The sequence below is a fragment of the Lactuca serriola genome, chromosome 4 (genome assembly GCF_051521515.1).
Source record: "Lactuca serriola cultivar US96UC23 chromosome 4, Lser_US96UC23_V15, whole genome shotgun sequence".
Taxonomy (NCBI): Eukaryota; Viridiplantae; Streptophyta; class Magnoliopsida; order Asterales; family Asteraceae; genus Lactuca; species Lactuca serriola.
Window position 1 is genome coordinate 170,642,791 of NC_136411.1, and position 15,419 is coordinate 170,658,209.

A 15,419-nucleotide genomic window follows, 5' to 3' on the forward strand; every position below is an offset into this window, starting at 1 on the left:
ATTTTATTTTCTGAACTTAGTTTTGCAATCAATGAGTCAAATATATGTACATTTTCGGTTCTTAACTTCAATCTATCATTTTCATCTAATAGATTTTTGAGCATGTCCTTATGGTCTTTGGACTATATGTAGGACTCCATTTTGTCAAGACCAATTTTGTATGCAGGAGAGACTTCATCAGAAGATACAACATTTTCACAGTTGTATGCTTCGGCATCGACTTCATCCTCCTTTAACTCAAGGAAGGGTAAAATCATGCGATGTATCTTCTTTCCTATTTAACAATCAAGATGCAGTTGAGCGATATTAAAATAAAGTCTTTTAGCAATTAAACAAAAAACATTTCGCTGTTTTAAAAGCTTAAGATTGTCTCGTTGCAAATAGATTGATTCATCCTAGACCTAATTAACTTTTTCTCCTTCTGCTCAATCCACATCCTCCTTTCCTCACTCTTTGATGATATCCTGCTAATTTGATCAGTCAGTTTAGATTTTGTGACACGGGTTTGGGTAAGACTACTACTTATACAGGAAAATTTAGATTTGAAGTTATTCAGTTCCTTTTCGTAGTTAGTAACAGGTATTTTCAGAGAAGCAAGAATGTTTTGTACCTTCTTGATCAACTCATCACATTCCTTGATCTATGCACTGACAGGCTTTACAGCAAAACACCTGTCCTCTCGCTCCTTCTCATCTTCCAACCCACCATCCATAGTATATCCGCTCATCTGAGATACTCCTTCTATCACCATCAAACACCTTCCTGCAACAGGTTCTTCTGTCACCAACATTGCCTTTCCATGAGTGGGTTTTCTTATTTCTTCGTCCTCTGGATCCGTGGACCACACCTCCACTCCACCGAATTCATCACTGTTACCTGTATCCTGTACAATCAAAGCATTCATGGTTTTATTGTTAGTTGCTGATTTTCTTTTCTTGATCTCCTCCAATCGTCTCAGGAGGCTCGCTTCCTCATCATCCTCATCTATCTTTTCTGCCTTTTTCTTCAGCATACAATCCTTTGCGAAGTGATTCTTGCCTCCACAATAATGGCAATCAAATCCTGAGTCACAACCAATATTCGCCTCTTTCTTGGATTCTTCTGACTTCGAACCTATCTTCGGTTCCTCCTTCACTTTTTCCGAACTGTAACTTCCCTGCCAGTTGCAGTTCTTGTTGGTTGGGAATTTTCTTTTGATGAACTTGCTAGGGTTGGAAACCATCAAGGCATACTCTTCACCAGTTAGATCGTAGTCAGCAAGATCCAATTCTTCTTCTTCTTCAACAACACTTTTCCCTTTTGAAACAAGAGCTAACAAACCCAAACTGGAAACCACATTCATTTCCTTAGACAGTGCACTTTCATGGTACTTCATAATTCCCACCAGTTTCGCAAGAGAATACGATTTAAACTGTTCGTATGCCTTTACTGTGGACACGACTACCATACATTCGGGTCTAAGACCGTTCATGAAGGTAACCTTTTGTTCAATAACCTTCCTTTCGATTCCGTGCTTAATCATCTTACTTAAAAGATGATTAAACTAATCAAAAGCCTGAACAAGTTTCTCTTTGGGCTTCTGTTTGAAATCACCAAATTCAGAAAGCAGCAGTGTTTGTATCGAATGTTCCAGATCTTCATCAGTGGAATATAATTCTTTCAACCTGTCCCATATCTCTTTAGTTGCAGCGCAAGAACTCACCAATTGAAACGTATCCGACTGTAAAGCAAACCTAATCATTCTCAAGGCCTTGATGTTGCATTGAAACTTCTCCTTCTCGTCTTGAGGAATGTCTTTCACATCATTCACAAGCTGATTGTACTCCTTTTGAGTTTTGACAATCTTTGAGGTGCTTGAATGAGCAAATGGGCTAACTGTGATTGCTTCCCAGATCAAGTACCCATTATCTTCAGATCCGATCACATCAACTTCGAAGTGGTGCATCCAAACCTCATAATCCTAAGTGTATAAGATTGGAATCCTTGTCGTTGATCCGATACTGTTGGAGATGTTGATTGGATTGGTTTGCGAATCATCCATGCACATTGTGATGAAGTTTGATCGATAACCTGTTTAAGATCAGACTGGTAATTTATCGTTAGAGTAAGATCCACAATTAATGAGATACACTAATATGGAATGACGGCTCAATTAATATCAATCAATGCGGAATAACCATAATAACTTCTTTAACAGAAGAGATGTGTATGAATTACACAGTCTCGTGCTCTGATACCAATTGATGAGAATAAAACTCAAATTGTTTAGATCTTTCACAGGTATAAAGATGAAGAGCAAACAATTCAAACACAATATGATTCTGAACACAATATGGATTCAATGTAAAGCTTATGATTCAAATAAAGTCACGCCTCAGAAGAGCTCGATGAAGAACTTCCACTTTAGAGGCGAGCTAGGGTTTACAAAACTTAATAAGAAAATTATTGAAAGCCTTTTCAACAAAGGATGCATGCATGAACCTTAACTACTAAAACCGTAGAGTAAAATAATGCACGGTTGGACAGGCCCAAACCGGCAACCAAAACTGGGATAAGGACAGAGCCCACGACGCAATACAATAAGCCCAACATAAATTTTTAGTCGAAAATACAGATTTATAATTCATAATTTTCTCTAACAAAGTTAGATTTAGATGAAAATAAAAATACAAATTTTGTATTTTCATTAAAAGTTGTTCAAACGTTACAATTAAGCCTATTACATTTGATTTACGCCGGGTTCGTAAGTCACACATGTTAACATAATTTGAGTGTTGTCACATTCTCCCTCCGTTAAAAGAATTTCGTCCCGAAATTTAGCTAGTAGACGGAACATTGTTGAATAGTTGGGGGTACTTTCTTTTCATTTGATCCTCACGTTCCCAAGAAAACTTTGGTCCTCGTCTAGAGTTCCATTGAACTTTTACTATGGGGATGAAGCTTTGTTTGAGTTTCTTGATTTCTCGGTCCATGATCTCGACGGGTTCTTCTACGAAATTATGTTTGGCGTTGATTTGGATTTCGTCAAGTGGAATTGCAAAATCATCATCGGATAAGCACTTATTGAGGTTGGAGACATGGAAAACGTTGTGTACATTGCTGAGCTCATGAGGTAACTTAAGTTGATAGGCTACATGACTAATTTTTGCAAGAATCTCAAAAGGTCCTATGTATCTTGGATTAAGCATTCCTCGTTTTCTGAACCTAATGACGCCCTTCCATGGAGAGACTTTCAACATAACTCGATCTCCGAATTGAAATTCTAGAGGTTTACATCTCTTGTAGACATAACTTTTTTGACGATCTTGTGCATCCTTGATTCTATCACGTATTTGGGTGATTTTCTCATTCGTTTCATGTATGATTTCTGGACCAGTAAGTAGTGTATCGCCTGCATGTTTCTTTTCTAGTTGGGTATTACCTAATTCTGCCCAACATATTGGTGATCGCCACTTGCGTCCGTATAGGGCTTCAAATGGTGCGGCTCTAATACTGGTATGATAACTATTATTGTATCAAAACTCAATCAAAGGAAGTTGAGTATCCTGTGTGCTTCCAAAGTCTATCACACACACTCGGAGCATGTCTTCCAATGTTTGAATGGTCCTTTCACTTTGACCATCTGTTTGTGGATGATAAGCTGTGCTCATGTCAAGGCGTGTTCCTAAGGATTTTTGTAAAGATTGCCAAAATTGTGAGGTGAATCTACTATCTCTATCAGAGATGATAGAAATTGGCACCCCGTATAATTTCACAATTTCCTTGAGATAAGTTCGGGTCAACTTCTCCATCTTATCAGTTTCTTTGATTGGTAGGAATTCGGCGAACTTAGTCAATCGATCAACTATTACCCAAATAGTGTCGTAACCACTGGGTGTCTTGGGTAGTTTTGTTACGAAGTCCATTGTAATTTGTTCTCACTTCCACTCGGGTATTTTTTGTTGTTGTAATAATTCTGAGGGCTTTTGGTACTCTACTTTGACTTTAGCACAAGTCAAGCATTTGCCCACGTAAGTGGTGATCTCTTCTTTCATGTTTGGCCACCAATATTGCTTCTTCAATTCTAGATACATCTTGTCAGAACCTGGATGAACGGAATAACTTGACTTGTGAGCCTAATCCATGACTAAGCTTATCATGTCACCAAATTTTTGCGTCCAAATTTCGTCTATGAAACATCGTGTACCGTCATCCCTAAGCTGGAATTGTTTATCCATTCATCGCAGGCATTCATTAGTAATGTTTTCTCTTCTAGAGCCACTAGTTGAGCCTCTCGGATCTGAGCTGCCAGGTTTGACTGGATTTTAATTGTTAGTGCCTTGACCTTGCGAGCCATTATTCGTTCCATCCTACTCAAGGCATCTGCTACAACGTTTGCCTTGCCAGGATGATATCGAATTTCACATTCATAGTCATTCAACAACTCAATCCATCTTCATTGTCTCATGTTGAGTTCTTTCTGATCGAATATGTGTTGAAGACTTTTGTAATCTGTGTAAATGGTACACTTTGTACCATAGAGATAGTGTCGCCAAATTTTCAAGGCAAAAACTACAGCTCCCAATTCTAAATCGTGGGTAGTATAGGTTTTCTCATGTACCTTGAGTTGACGAGAAGCGTATGCAATAACTTTGTCTCTTTGCATTAATACACAACCCAACCCTTGGTGTAATGCATCGCAGTATACGACACAATCATCTGTCCCATCTGGGAGGGATAGGATTGGTGCACTACACAAAATTTTCTTTAGTTTCTGGAACGCAAATTCTTGTTTGTCTCCCCAATCAAACTTCATGTCTTTCTGTGTTAATGTTGTGAGTGGCTTGGCTATTTTGGAGAAGTTTTCTATGAATCTCCGATAGTAGCCTGCAGGTGCAAGGAATTGGAGGACCTCTGTGTGTCTTAGGTGCTCCCTAATTCTTGATTGCCTCTATCTTGATAGGATCGACATGAATTCCTTTGTTGCTGACCACATGCCTTAGAAAATTTACTTCTCTAATCTAAAATTCACATTTAGAGAATTTGGCGTACAAGTTTTCCTTTTGTAGCAGTTCAAGGATTGGTTGCAGGTGTTGCTCGTGTTCTTCCTTGGTTTGTGAGTATATCAATATATCATCGATGAATACAATCACAAACTTGTCAAAGTAGGGTTTGCAGACACGATTCATGAGATCCATGAAAACTTTTGGGGCATTGGTCAATCCAAATGGCATAACCATGAATTCATAGTGACCATAGCGAGTTCTGAATGCCGTCTTTGGAATGTCTTCAGCTAGGACTCGAAGTTGATGGTATCCTGACCTTAAGTCAATATTCAAGAAGTAATTGGACCCTTTCAGTTGATCAAGTAGATCATCGATTCTTTGGAGCAGATATCGGTTCTTGATGGTCAACCTATTTAGCTCCCAATAGTCGATGCACATCCGAAAGGATCCATCCTTCTTCTTAACAAACAAAATTGGTGCTCCCTAGGGTAAGAAACTTGGTCTAATAACACCCTTTTCAAGAAGTTCTTGTAGTTGGCTAGAGAGTTCTTGCATTTCAGACGGTGCCAGCCTATAAGGAGATTTTTCCACCGGTGCTGCTCCTGGGACCAAGTCGATTCGGAATTCGACTTGTCGAACTCGTGTCCATCCGGTTAGATCTTCTGGGAATACATCAGGCTAATTACACACCCGAGGTATATCTTTGATCTCTTTCCCTTTGCTCTTTTTATCCACAATTTGGGCTAAGAAAGTGCAGTAATTCTTGTGAAGGTACTTATGTGCTTTCATACATGAGATGATTCTGAGGTTTTGAACGGACTTATCCCCATAAATAATCAGGGGTTCTCCATTGGGTAAAGGGAGTCGTACTGCTTTTTCATAACACAAAATTTCAGCATGATGAGGAGATAACCACTCCATGCCAATTATTATGTCGAAGCTTCCGATAATCATTGGCATAAGGTTAACATGAAAGGCATGATTGTTTAGAGTTAATGTGCAATTTTCTAGTATTTCTTGGGTACTACCGGATTAACCATTAGCCAATTCTACCACATAAGTTTCATTTAGTTTACTGGATTTATGAGATAGTAGTTGTGTAAATTTAGGGGCAATAAAGCTTCTTTCAGCACCCAAATCAAATAGTACAGTTGCATATAAGTTGTTAACAAGGAACGTACTAGTCACCACTGTTGGGTCCTGGATGGCGTCCCTTGCTCCAATCACGAATGCCCTACCTCTAGCATTCCCTCGTTGATTATTCATCTTTGGGCAGTCCTTTTTGAAGTGCCCAACCTCTCCACATTCAAAACAGGCTCGGGTTGCAGCAACGAAAGTTCCTGTGTTTGCTGCGGGTAATGTTACCGGTGTTAGGATTCTGCAATATTGGCAGGTGCGACCCTTCTTCTTACATTTGTCACAAAACCTACAGTTACCAATATGATGATAATTGCACTTATCACATTTTGTGTATTTCCCAACATATTGTTTTTTATGGGTATGTGTCGTTGTTGTTGTGGTTGCATATGCTTTCACTGTCTCCTACTTCTTCTCAGCAGATTGCCACGGATTTCCCTTGTACCCTCAACCAAACTTGCGCTTATTTTTTTCTGGATTTGGAAGTTCAGCCTTCGGAACCATAGTACCTTGGCGTATCTCTTGGTTAGTCAAGTTAAATGCTAACCGTTTGGCACTGTCGTATGTAGCCGGTCTTGAAGCGGTAACCAATCCTTGAATGGGTTGGACCGAACCCCATATGTATCTTTCTACCTTCTTATATTCTGGTGTCACAAAACTGGGGCAACAAGTAGCAAGATCATTGAATCGGTTGGTGTAGGCTGCAATGACTGCATCCTTCATGGTAAGGTTTGTAACGCCCGTAGATCCGGGCTAGTCAATTTAGAGATAATAGGGGTCGCAAACGACTTTTCGAAAAAAGATTATTTAGAATAAATAATCTTAACCAAGTTGTAGAATATGTCTCAACGGTTCGGTACATATAACGAGCGCCGAAATTCGAGTTATAACGAAGAAGTTATGACCCGTCGAAGTTTAGCGACAGAACCGGCACGGCACCGCGAAGACGTAAATAGTGAATTTATGATAGAGCAACTTTTAGCCTTAGTAATCTAAATGAAAGTCGTAGAATATGTTAACCTGAGAGCGTCCATAAAAAGAACACCCAAATCTAACTTCGTATGAGGAAGTTATGATTTTTCGAAGTTTCGGCTTAGCGGTGTACAGCCCGAAAATCGAGTATTAGATCGAGCGGTTTTTATCCGACACAACCTAAACGAGAATCGAAGATATCGTTATTAGTAACGTAAAAATAAAAAGACAGGCGAAGATGGACATTGGATGAAGAAGTTATGAGATTTTAACGGACCAATCCTATCTCGGCCTACTAAAAATATAACTTTAAAAATAAAGTCAAAATTAGCCGATGGAGTCTAAACGAAAGTTGTAGAGTACGTCTCCACCTACGCGTGGATATAAAGAACGTCAAAAACGGAGTTCGTATGAACGAGTTACAAGTTATAATAGCATATTTACGTATTAAAATAAAGTATAAATCATATATACGTACACATATATATACATATGTATATATCATTAAAAAGGTATCGACGATGCGGTCATTATAAGACTAATGTTGAGTTCTTTCGACATTAGTTTAGTACAAATATCATTAAATCCATTTAAAATAGTATTATAAATGGGTGTTTAGTTGTTTATATAACTAAAAGGTCATTAATTAATTATGGAGGGTAGTTTTTGAAAATTCAATTAGTATAAATAAGAGTCTTGGGCTCTCATATTTCTTGCACCATTCTCTTGATTCAAGAGTCTTTCTCTCCTTATCCCCCGAGCATTTCGGTTCCTCGTGATTCGACTTCTCTTTCTGTAGTTTTTAGTATAGTAAGGTGAGCGCTGAAGCGCTGCACGAATCTTTCTTAGAAAGATTCGGCGACGAAGTTCTGCCCCTGCAAAGCCCGACTTGTAGTTAAAATCCCCTTGTAACTAAGTTATGCTTACCCTATTTTAATATAGCTTATATTTAAAATTAATATTGTTATTATGAACTTATAATAAATATTTGAACTATTATTATGACTTATATAAGTGTCATTATAATATCTTTTTAACTACTCGCGGTACGGAGAATCTGGTTTAAAGAGCCGCATAGGGTTGTTGGATTTCAGAAGTGCTATACGCCAAAATGGTCATTCGCTCCGATGTTTTATGTCTAGCCTCTGTTCATACATAGTGGTTGGAAAGTATTGTTTAAACGCTTATATAATAATAATAATAATAATAATAATAATAATAATAATAATAATAATAATAATAATAATAATATTAAGACTAATAATTAGTCACGGTAAATATTAAACTAAACTCTAGTGGTAATAATACTAGGTTTAGTCGAAGGAAATTATATAAATTACGTGCTATGTGTGCATATTATCTGAATACTTGCTGTCTGTGCTGGATGAACGACTTTATACATGTTTTAAATGATTTAAACTGTATATGTATTTTATATCTACGATAATGTTGGGGTAAAACATGGGTAGATGTCATAGATGGAATATGAGTTGAATGATGAGTTAAGAGGTGTTATAGACCACGAGGTGAGGGTGAGAGGTGGACGATGTGAAAAACCTTTTCCCAAACGATGGCCCCGTCATTCAACAGAGTATGGATGACAACCACAGACTAATCTAGACAGTCTAGTGGAACACTAGCAGGCTCGCAACCTGTAGGTGTTGTGAACGATGTGTTCACCCGATGTACTCTAAACCTTGGCGACCATGCAGACTTGGTGCCTAAACCTTGGAGATCATGCAGACTTGATGCCTAAACCCTAGCGACTATGTAGACTTAGTGCCCGTTGTGTAAACCTTGGCGATCATGCAAACTTGATGCCTAACCCCTGGTGACTATGCAGACTTAGTGCCTGTTGTGTAAACCGTGGCAACGATAGACTTCGTGCCGATTCTTTAGGATGATCCTTAGGAATGAATGAACAAGGAATAGCTGATTTTTAGGGTAGATCCTTAAAACTAAATAAGACAATGGGGATGGGTAATTGGGTTGATTGTTTGATTGTTTGATTGTTTAAACATAATAATTATATTATTATGGGTTGAAAACCCTATGTACTCACCAGGTTTCCCAACCTGACCCACTCAGTTTATGTATATCAGAGGTGTCGTTATGATGGCACATTACACTGAGAGATTAAGGAGATATAGATCACTAGTGTAAATGAATGTAAGTTCTGTTTATGCTTATGTTTCTGTATTGACGATGGCATCCCAAATGTTTTAAAATGAATAAAATGCGTTTCTTTGGAAATGCTTTGATAACGTATTAATCGTGTTTTTCTGGGAATAAATTCCGCAACATTTTTATTAAAAGAGGTACTCTGATTTTTATAAAGCATAAACAAAATCGGTCTTTTCTGGCCAAGAAAAATGGGGATGTCACAAGGTTCCACAACTCTTGCTCCAGTTTTCGCATTTCGTCTCTTGGGCAATATTCGTCAATCAACAATTGCCCCAGTTTACTCCATTACATGGAATTGGCATTGCTAACGCCTAGTGTTTTGCATGACTGTTCCACCATGTTAAGGCTGCATCAACAAACGTACATGCAACAAATCATACTTTATGGTTTCATCGCAAAAAGCTTATTTCAAACACTAACTCCATCTTCTCGATTCACCGGGTTAGTCCGACAACTCCTTCATTTCTGTAAAAAGACTTACGATTGCAGTTCATAAAGTCTTTGTAAGTACAGGCTCTATGGCCTCCTCAATTGTTGATATTAGAGATACTTCTACCTCCATTTCCATTTCCATTACCGTTTCCGAATCCAATATTCATGTTGGCTTTGTAGTTAGCAATAGCGAATGCGACGCGTTGAGCAACAAATGCTTCAATAGTCGTTGAGTCCATTACTGGCATAGGATCTGGGGTAGGTGTTGGTGTTGAGTCCATTACTATAAACAAACTTTTCCCCCATACCCCAAACCTATAAAATATCCCTGGGCACAACCCGCCCGGGTGAGTCTACCATAAACCAAGAAAAGTACCTAGTACAGTAACTAGGTCGGTGAGTTTTTGTTATACAGATTCGACCCTCATCTCAGCCGCATAAGCTCTGGCCTCTGATGTCATCACCCTATGCTCCATAACCTGTGCCATAAGCTCCATTCCTGAAATTTGAGCTTCTGGGGTCAAGAGTTGTACCTAGATAGAACCCAGATGATCAAAAATAAGTTGTATGGCTTCCTCATCTAGACTTCGATCCTCTTCTAAGCTTTGAATTTTATCATGATGACCCATGGAGTTCCCCTTAATAATCCCTACTTCAGTAGTGATTATGCGAATTTGATGAACTAAGCGTGATATGCGAGAAACTAAGATGGGTATAGCAGGATCGGAAGATGCCTCATGGGGAGAGGTGGGTTGTTGAGCTCCTGATGACTCACCAACCTCGAATTGGGATGGTATTTCATTATGGTTCATGGTTATTGATTACATTGAACAATATAGCACAACTGTTATGGTTCACCCCGGCCGACAGCATAAATGATGAACTTGTGTGACGTCATTATGGTTCACAATTATTGATTACATTGAACAATATAACACAAATGTTATTTTTATATTACAAAATATATTACATATTGTACTGGGTTTTTTGAATACAAGAAACCAAAAATTACAAGTAGTGCTAAATCAGATAAGTGCGATATAGATACAAAGTGCTCCGACGATCCCATCAAGATTTTCCCAAAAGATTGATACGGCCGACTCTTATTTTCTCTATACTACATGTAATTTAAAAATATCAACATAAAGTTGATGAGTTCACAGGTTTGTATATTTGTATTAACGTACTTTTTACTCCAAAGAATACTTTTATATAAGTAATTTCAAACTTATATTTATATGTGTACTTTATTTTCAAATGTATTTGTTCTATCGTATATAAGTATTTTCAAACTTATATTTGCTTTTAGGCGTGATTATCAATGTTACACGAGTTCCCATAATCGAGCTACAGACGAGTTGTTACCCCTCACGACGCTTCATCGGATGTCATAGTGTTTAGACAATTATCACCCGTGACTTGACCATCGATGGTTGTAGCTAGCAAACGCAGGTGGGGTGTCAGCCCGTATAGATCTATACATAACTCTCCTGCTCACTTAAGATTTAACGATTATAAATAGAAGACTTTACTAACTATTACACTTAGGTGATGAATGTGTCTCATGTAAACCCTTGAATGTGTAGCACTAAAAGTTGTAGTCTTATAACTTTACATGTTTATGTTTATCTATTTATGTTATATAATTATAAAAAGATTTTTATAATTATACCATTAAATAATTTGTAAAACTTTAAATATGCAGAGTAACAGCAATGTGTAATAATTTATTCATAGATTAAGTGCAATGCATAATATAATTTTATATTATGCGGACATATTAACCACAATGCATAATACAGTTTTATATTATGTGGGCATCGTAAAGGCAATGCGTAAAACAATTTTATATTGTGTGAGCATAGTAACGGCAATGCATACTATAATTTTTTTTATTATGTGGGCAGTATAACGACAGTGTTTACTAAATTTTATATAGGTAAACGATTGTTTTAATGGTAAATTGTTATAACGATTATGTAACGAAATTATAAACGATGTAAACAATTTATGATTTATAAAAATAAATTATATAAAAACATATATCCTTCCCCGAAAAATGATAAAAAGTTGAAAATGGGATTATGAAACTTAATAGGTTGACAAGTGGCATGCATTAATTAAGAGATATAATAGGGTGACACATGACAAAAAAAGAATAAAATGTGCATTAATTAAGAGGCCTAATATGATGACACATATCAAAAAGAGGTTAAAAGCTATTTTTTTTTATTAGAATAGGAATTTATTAGAAATAGCATTCGTATTTATCATATATATATATATATATATATATATATATATATATATATATATATATATATATATATATATATATATATATATATATATATATATATATATATATATATATATATGATCCATTTAGTAATTTAATTGATTCAAAGAAAATATGTATATTTGAACGTAACTTACAAAAAGAAATAATCAATTTAAAATATAAGACACATTATATTACTTACTGAAACAATATTATTTCATGACACGTCAAGCTATATAGACGTATTTTCCAATTTAATAAACTCTAAACTTAAAACTTTTATCAAAATATTTAACAAAATGTGTAATACATTATTTTATCACTCGTCTAGATTTACTAAATAAAACTTATATAAATAATATCGAAAAAAACTGTATTTCTAAATTTTTAGTCGAAAATATGGATTTATAATTTATAATTTTTTCTTACGAAGTTAGATTTAAATGAAAATAAAAATACAAATTATGTATTTTCATTAAATGTTGTTTAAACGTTACAAATTAAGCATATTATATTTGATTTAAGTCGTGTTCGTAAGTCACACACGTTAACATAATTTGAATGTTGTCACAACTAACGACTTAAGCAAAGTGCAAAGCGTAATTTAATGGGTTAACATATTTTTCACATTTTCCTAAAATTAAGATTGAGAATTTATAAAAACATTTAGTTACTTTACAATCATCATATTTTTAATGAGGATTAAAGTCATTGTCCTACCCGTTTGACTAACGACCCTCCACAAGTCAAGGAAGTTGTGTGTGAGAGTGGACACTCATTAAGCTGCCATTTTATAGGCAACAACCTTATATCCCCTTTATAGACCGGGTTCGTGAATGAGGTCTACTAACGGTAAAACGAATTGTTCACACACACACACACACACACACACATATATATATATATATATATATATATATATATATATATATATATATATATATATATATATATATATATATATATATTATTAACTTATAATATTATAAAGTATAAGGGTTGAATTTTAACTTTTAAAATTCTTGGGGTGGGAACTAAAGTTTTTTAAAGTGACTTTACATGTTCCAAAACTTGAGGGAAAGTTTTGTAACTTTCAAAACTTTTCATCTTTCATAATTTATGGGTTAATGATTTATTAAAATGAGAAACTTTTCATTTTATGTAACCTATGTATTTATTAATGGACTTTTAAAAGAGTGACTTTTGGTTATCCATAACTTGAGGACAATTTATGGATTCCATTAAAACACGTCAAGATCAAGAATTAAACTAACAAACTATTTGCAAATAATTCATATGATCTTCTAAACTCATATGTTCATGAACATTCATATCAATAATTTCAAGAATCATAAACAACACATACAAAACTTGAAAATTTGATAATAGCCATTGTAAATGGATTAGCATAACCATTACACCATCTAAAACAAGTTTTATAATGCCAAAACAGTTTAGGGTAATGTTTCTAGTCCATTTCTAGCAGCAAAACTCAAAAAACTGCATTCATGGGCTCCTACACATCGAGTGCAAGAACCTACTCAACGAGTAGGATGAATATAGGCATGGACTCGTCGGGTCCCCCCCCATGGACGCGGCGAGTTCACTCGGTAGATAGCAGTTTTTGAGTCTTTTCCAACAAGTTTGCATCAAGTATCAAGGAAATAAGCCTAGGCTCTGATACCACTAAAGGGTTTGAGCATTCTAACACTCCTAAGGTGTACATGCAACCTTAGAAACCTTGGATCTGTGTTTTACTAAGATACATGCAAATTTGATTTTCCAAGGTTCTTAACCTAACTAGCATGGCATGGGGAACTTTTAAACATAATAGCTAGTAGAAGAACATACCTTTTGTTGTTTGGATTCCTTGAGAACCTTGTGAGCCTAGCACCTCAAGTGTGATGCCTCGAATGTCTCACACAGCACCACAACACTTGGAATAACCTTGAGAGAAGTTCACTAACACCTAAAAATCGGCTAGCCCTCTTGTTCTCTTCTTAGTTGCCGATTTTGCTTGCTATGGAGTTTCTTATATAGTGTGCCACATGTAGGGTTACTCTATGTAAACCCTAATGTGCATGGTTTTTCATATTCCATAATCCATGGGTTTATAACCTCCATGGACTATCCATGGAGCACCTTATGGGTTTTAGCCCAATACATATAAACCATGGATCATTATTCATTATACAAGAATGGATTATTTACACAATCAACCGCATATATTTAATTAGTCACATTTTGATCACTTAATTAATTCCAAATTAATTCTTGATCAATACTAACTAAATAATATTATTAATATATTAGAACTTTTAATATATTAATAAACCTTTCTCTCATTTAGTCTATCCAAGTGTTGCAATGCCATGCAACCCAAATGGACCATGCCAACCGGGTCAAGTACATCCCATAAATAGTTATTAACTTGGACACCTAATCCAACAGTTAATGCTCAACCTTGACTTTCCTGCAAGTCAAACACCTTTCTACGTACCAAGTTACGTCTCACTTTATACATGGCCACCAATAATTGGGATGGAGATCTCTATACATCTTTTTCGCTCGAGGATGAATAGAGAATCTTGACTTGTGCGCCTCCTCCATCAAAACCTGTCACGCACCACCTCAGTACGGAACCCACACCCTCCTATGAAGGGTCAACAATCCTGAATATCATAATTAAAAAAATCCAACTATCCCACAATGTGCTTACTCTTTCGGTGCTCTTCCTTTATAGCCTCGACCTGATCCTCTCAAATCTGCTCCAATAACGGGGTAATCATTGTCATCGTCAAACATATATCTCTGACCGGAGCCGTAATCACCTTGCAACTGAGAGCATCGACCACCACATTGGGCTTCCCCAGGTGATAAAGGATCTCACAATCATAATCCTTTACCACATCCAACCATTTGCGCTGCCTCATGCTTAGATTTGGTTGGTCCATTAAATACCTTAGGCTCTTGTGATCCGTGTAGATAGTGCAACGGACCCCATAGAGGTAATGTTTCCAAATCTTGAGGGCACTCACCACTGCCACCAAGTCCAAATCGTGTGTAGGGTAATTCGCCTCATGAGGCTTCTGCTACCTCGACACATATGCAATCACATGACATAGCTGCATCAACTCCGCACCTAGAACCGTGACCGAAGAATCACAATACTCCACAAAATCCCCTACTCCCTCTGGAAAGTTTAAAATCAATGCCTCACACAACTTCTGTCTCAAGGCCTCAAAAGTTTCCTGCTAATCAGGCCCCCAATGAAAAGTGATAGTCTTCTTCATCAGTTTGGTCAATGAAACTGCTGTCTTGGAGAAATCCTGAATGAATCTCCGATAGTAAACTGCTAATCCAAGGAAACTCCGAACCTCAGATGGAGACCTTGGAATCTCCCATCTTATCACCGCCTCAATCTTGGC

At 36.5% G+C, this 15,419-nt stretch overlaps 1 protein-coding gene across 1 annotated transcript; it reads right to left on the minus strand.

Moving 5' to 3' along the window:
• Positions 1-2,816: 2,816 nt before the first annotated feature.
• LOC145098998 (uncharacterized) lies at positions 2,817-4,795 on the minus strand. Its single transcript, XM_079036588.1, has 3 exons — positions 4,601-4,795; positions 3,922-4,115; positions 2,817-3,504 (listed from the first exon to the last, which is right to left on the minus strand). The coding sequence occupies exons 1-3, from the start codon at positions 4,793-4,795 to the stop codon at positions 2,817-2,819; spliced, it is 1,077 nt and encodes a 358-aa protein (XP_078892714.1).
• Between the last annotated feature and the right edge of the window lie 10,624 nt (positions 4,796-15,419).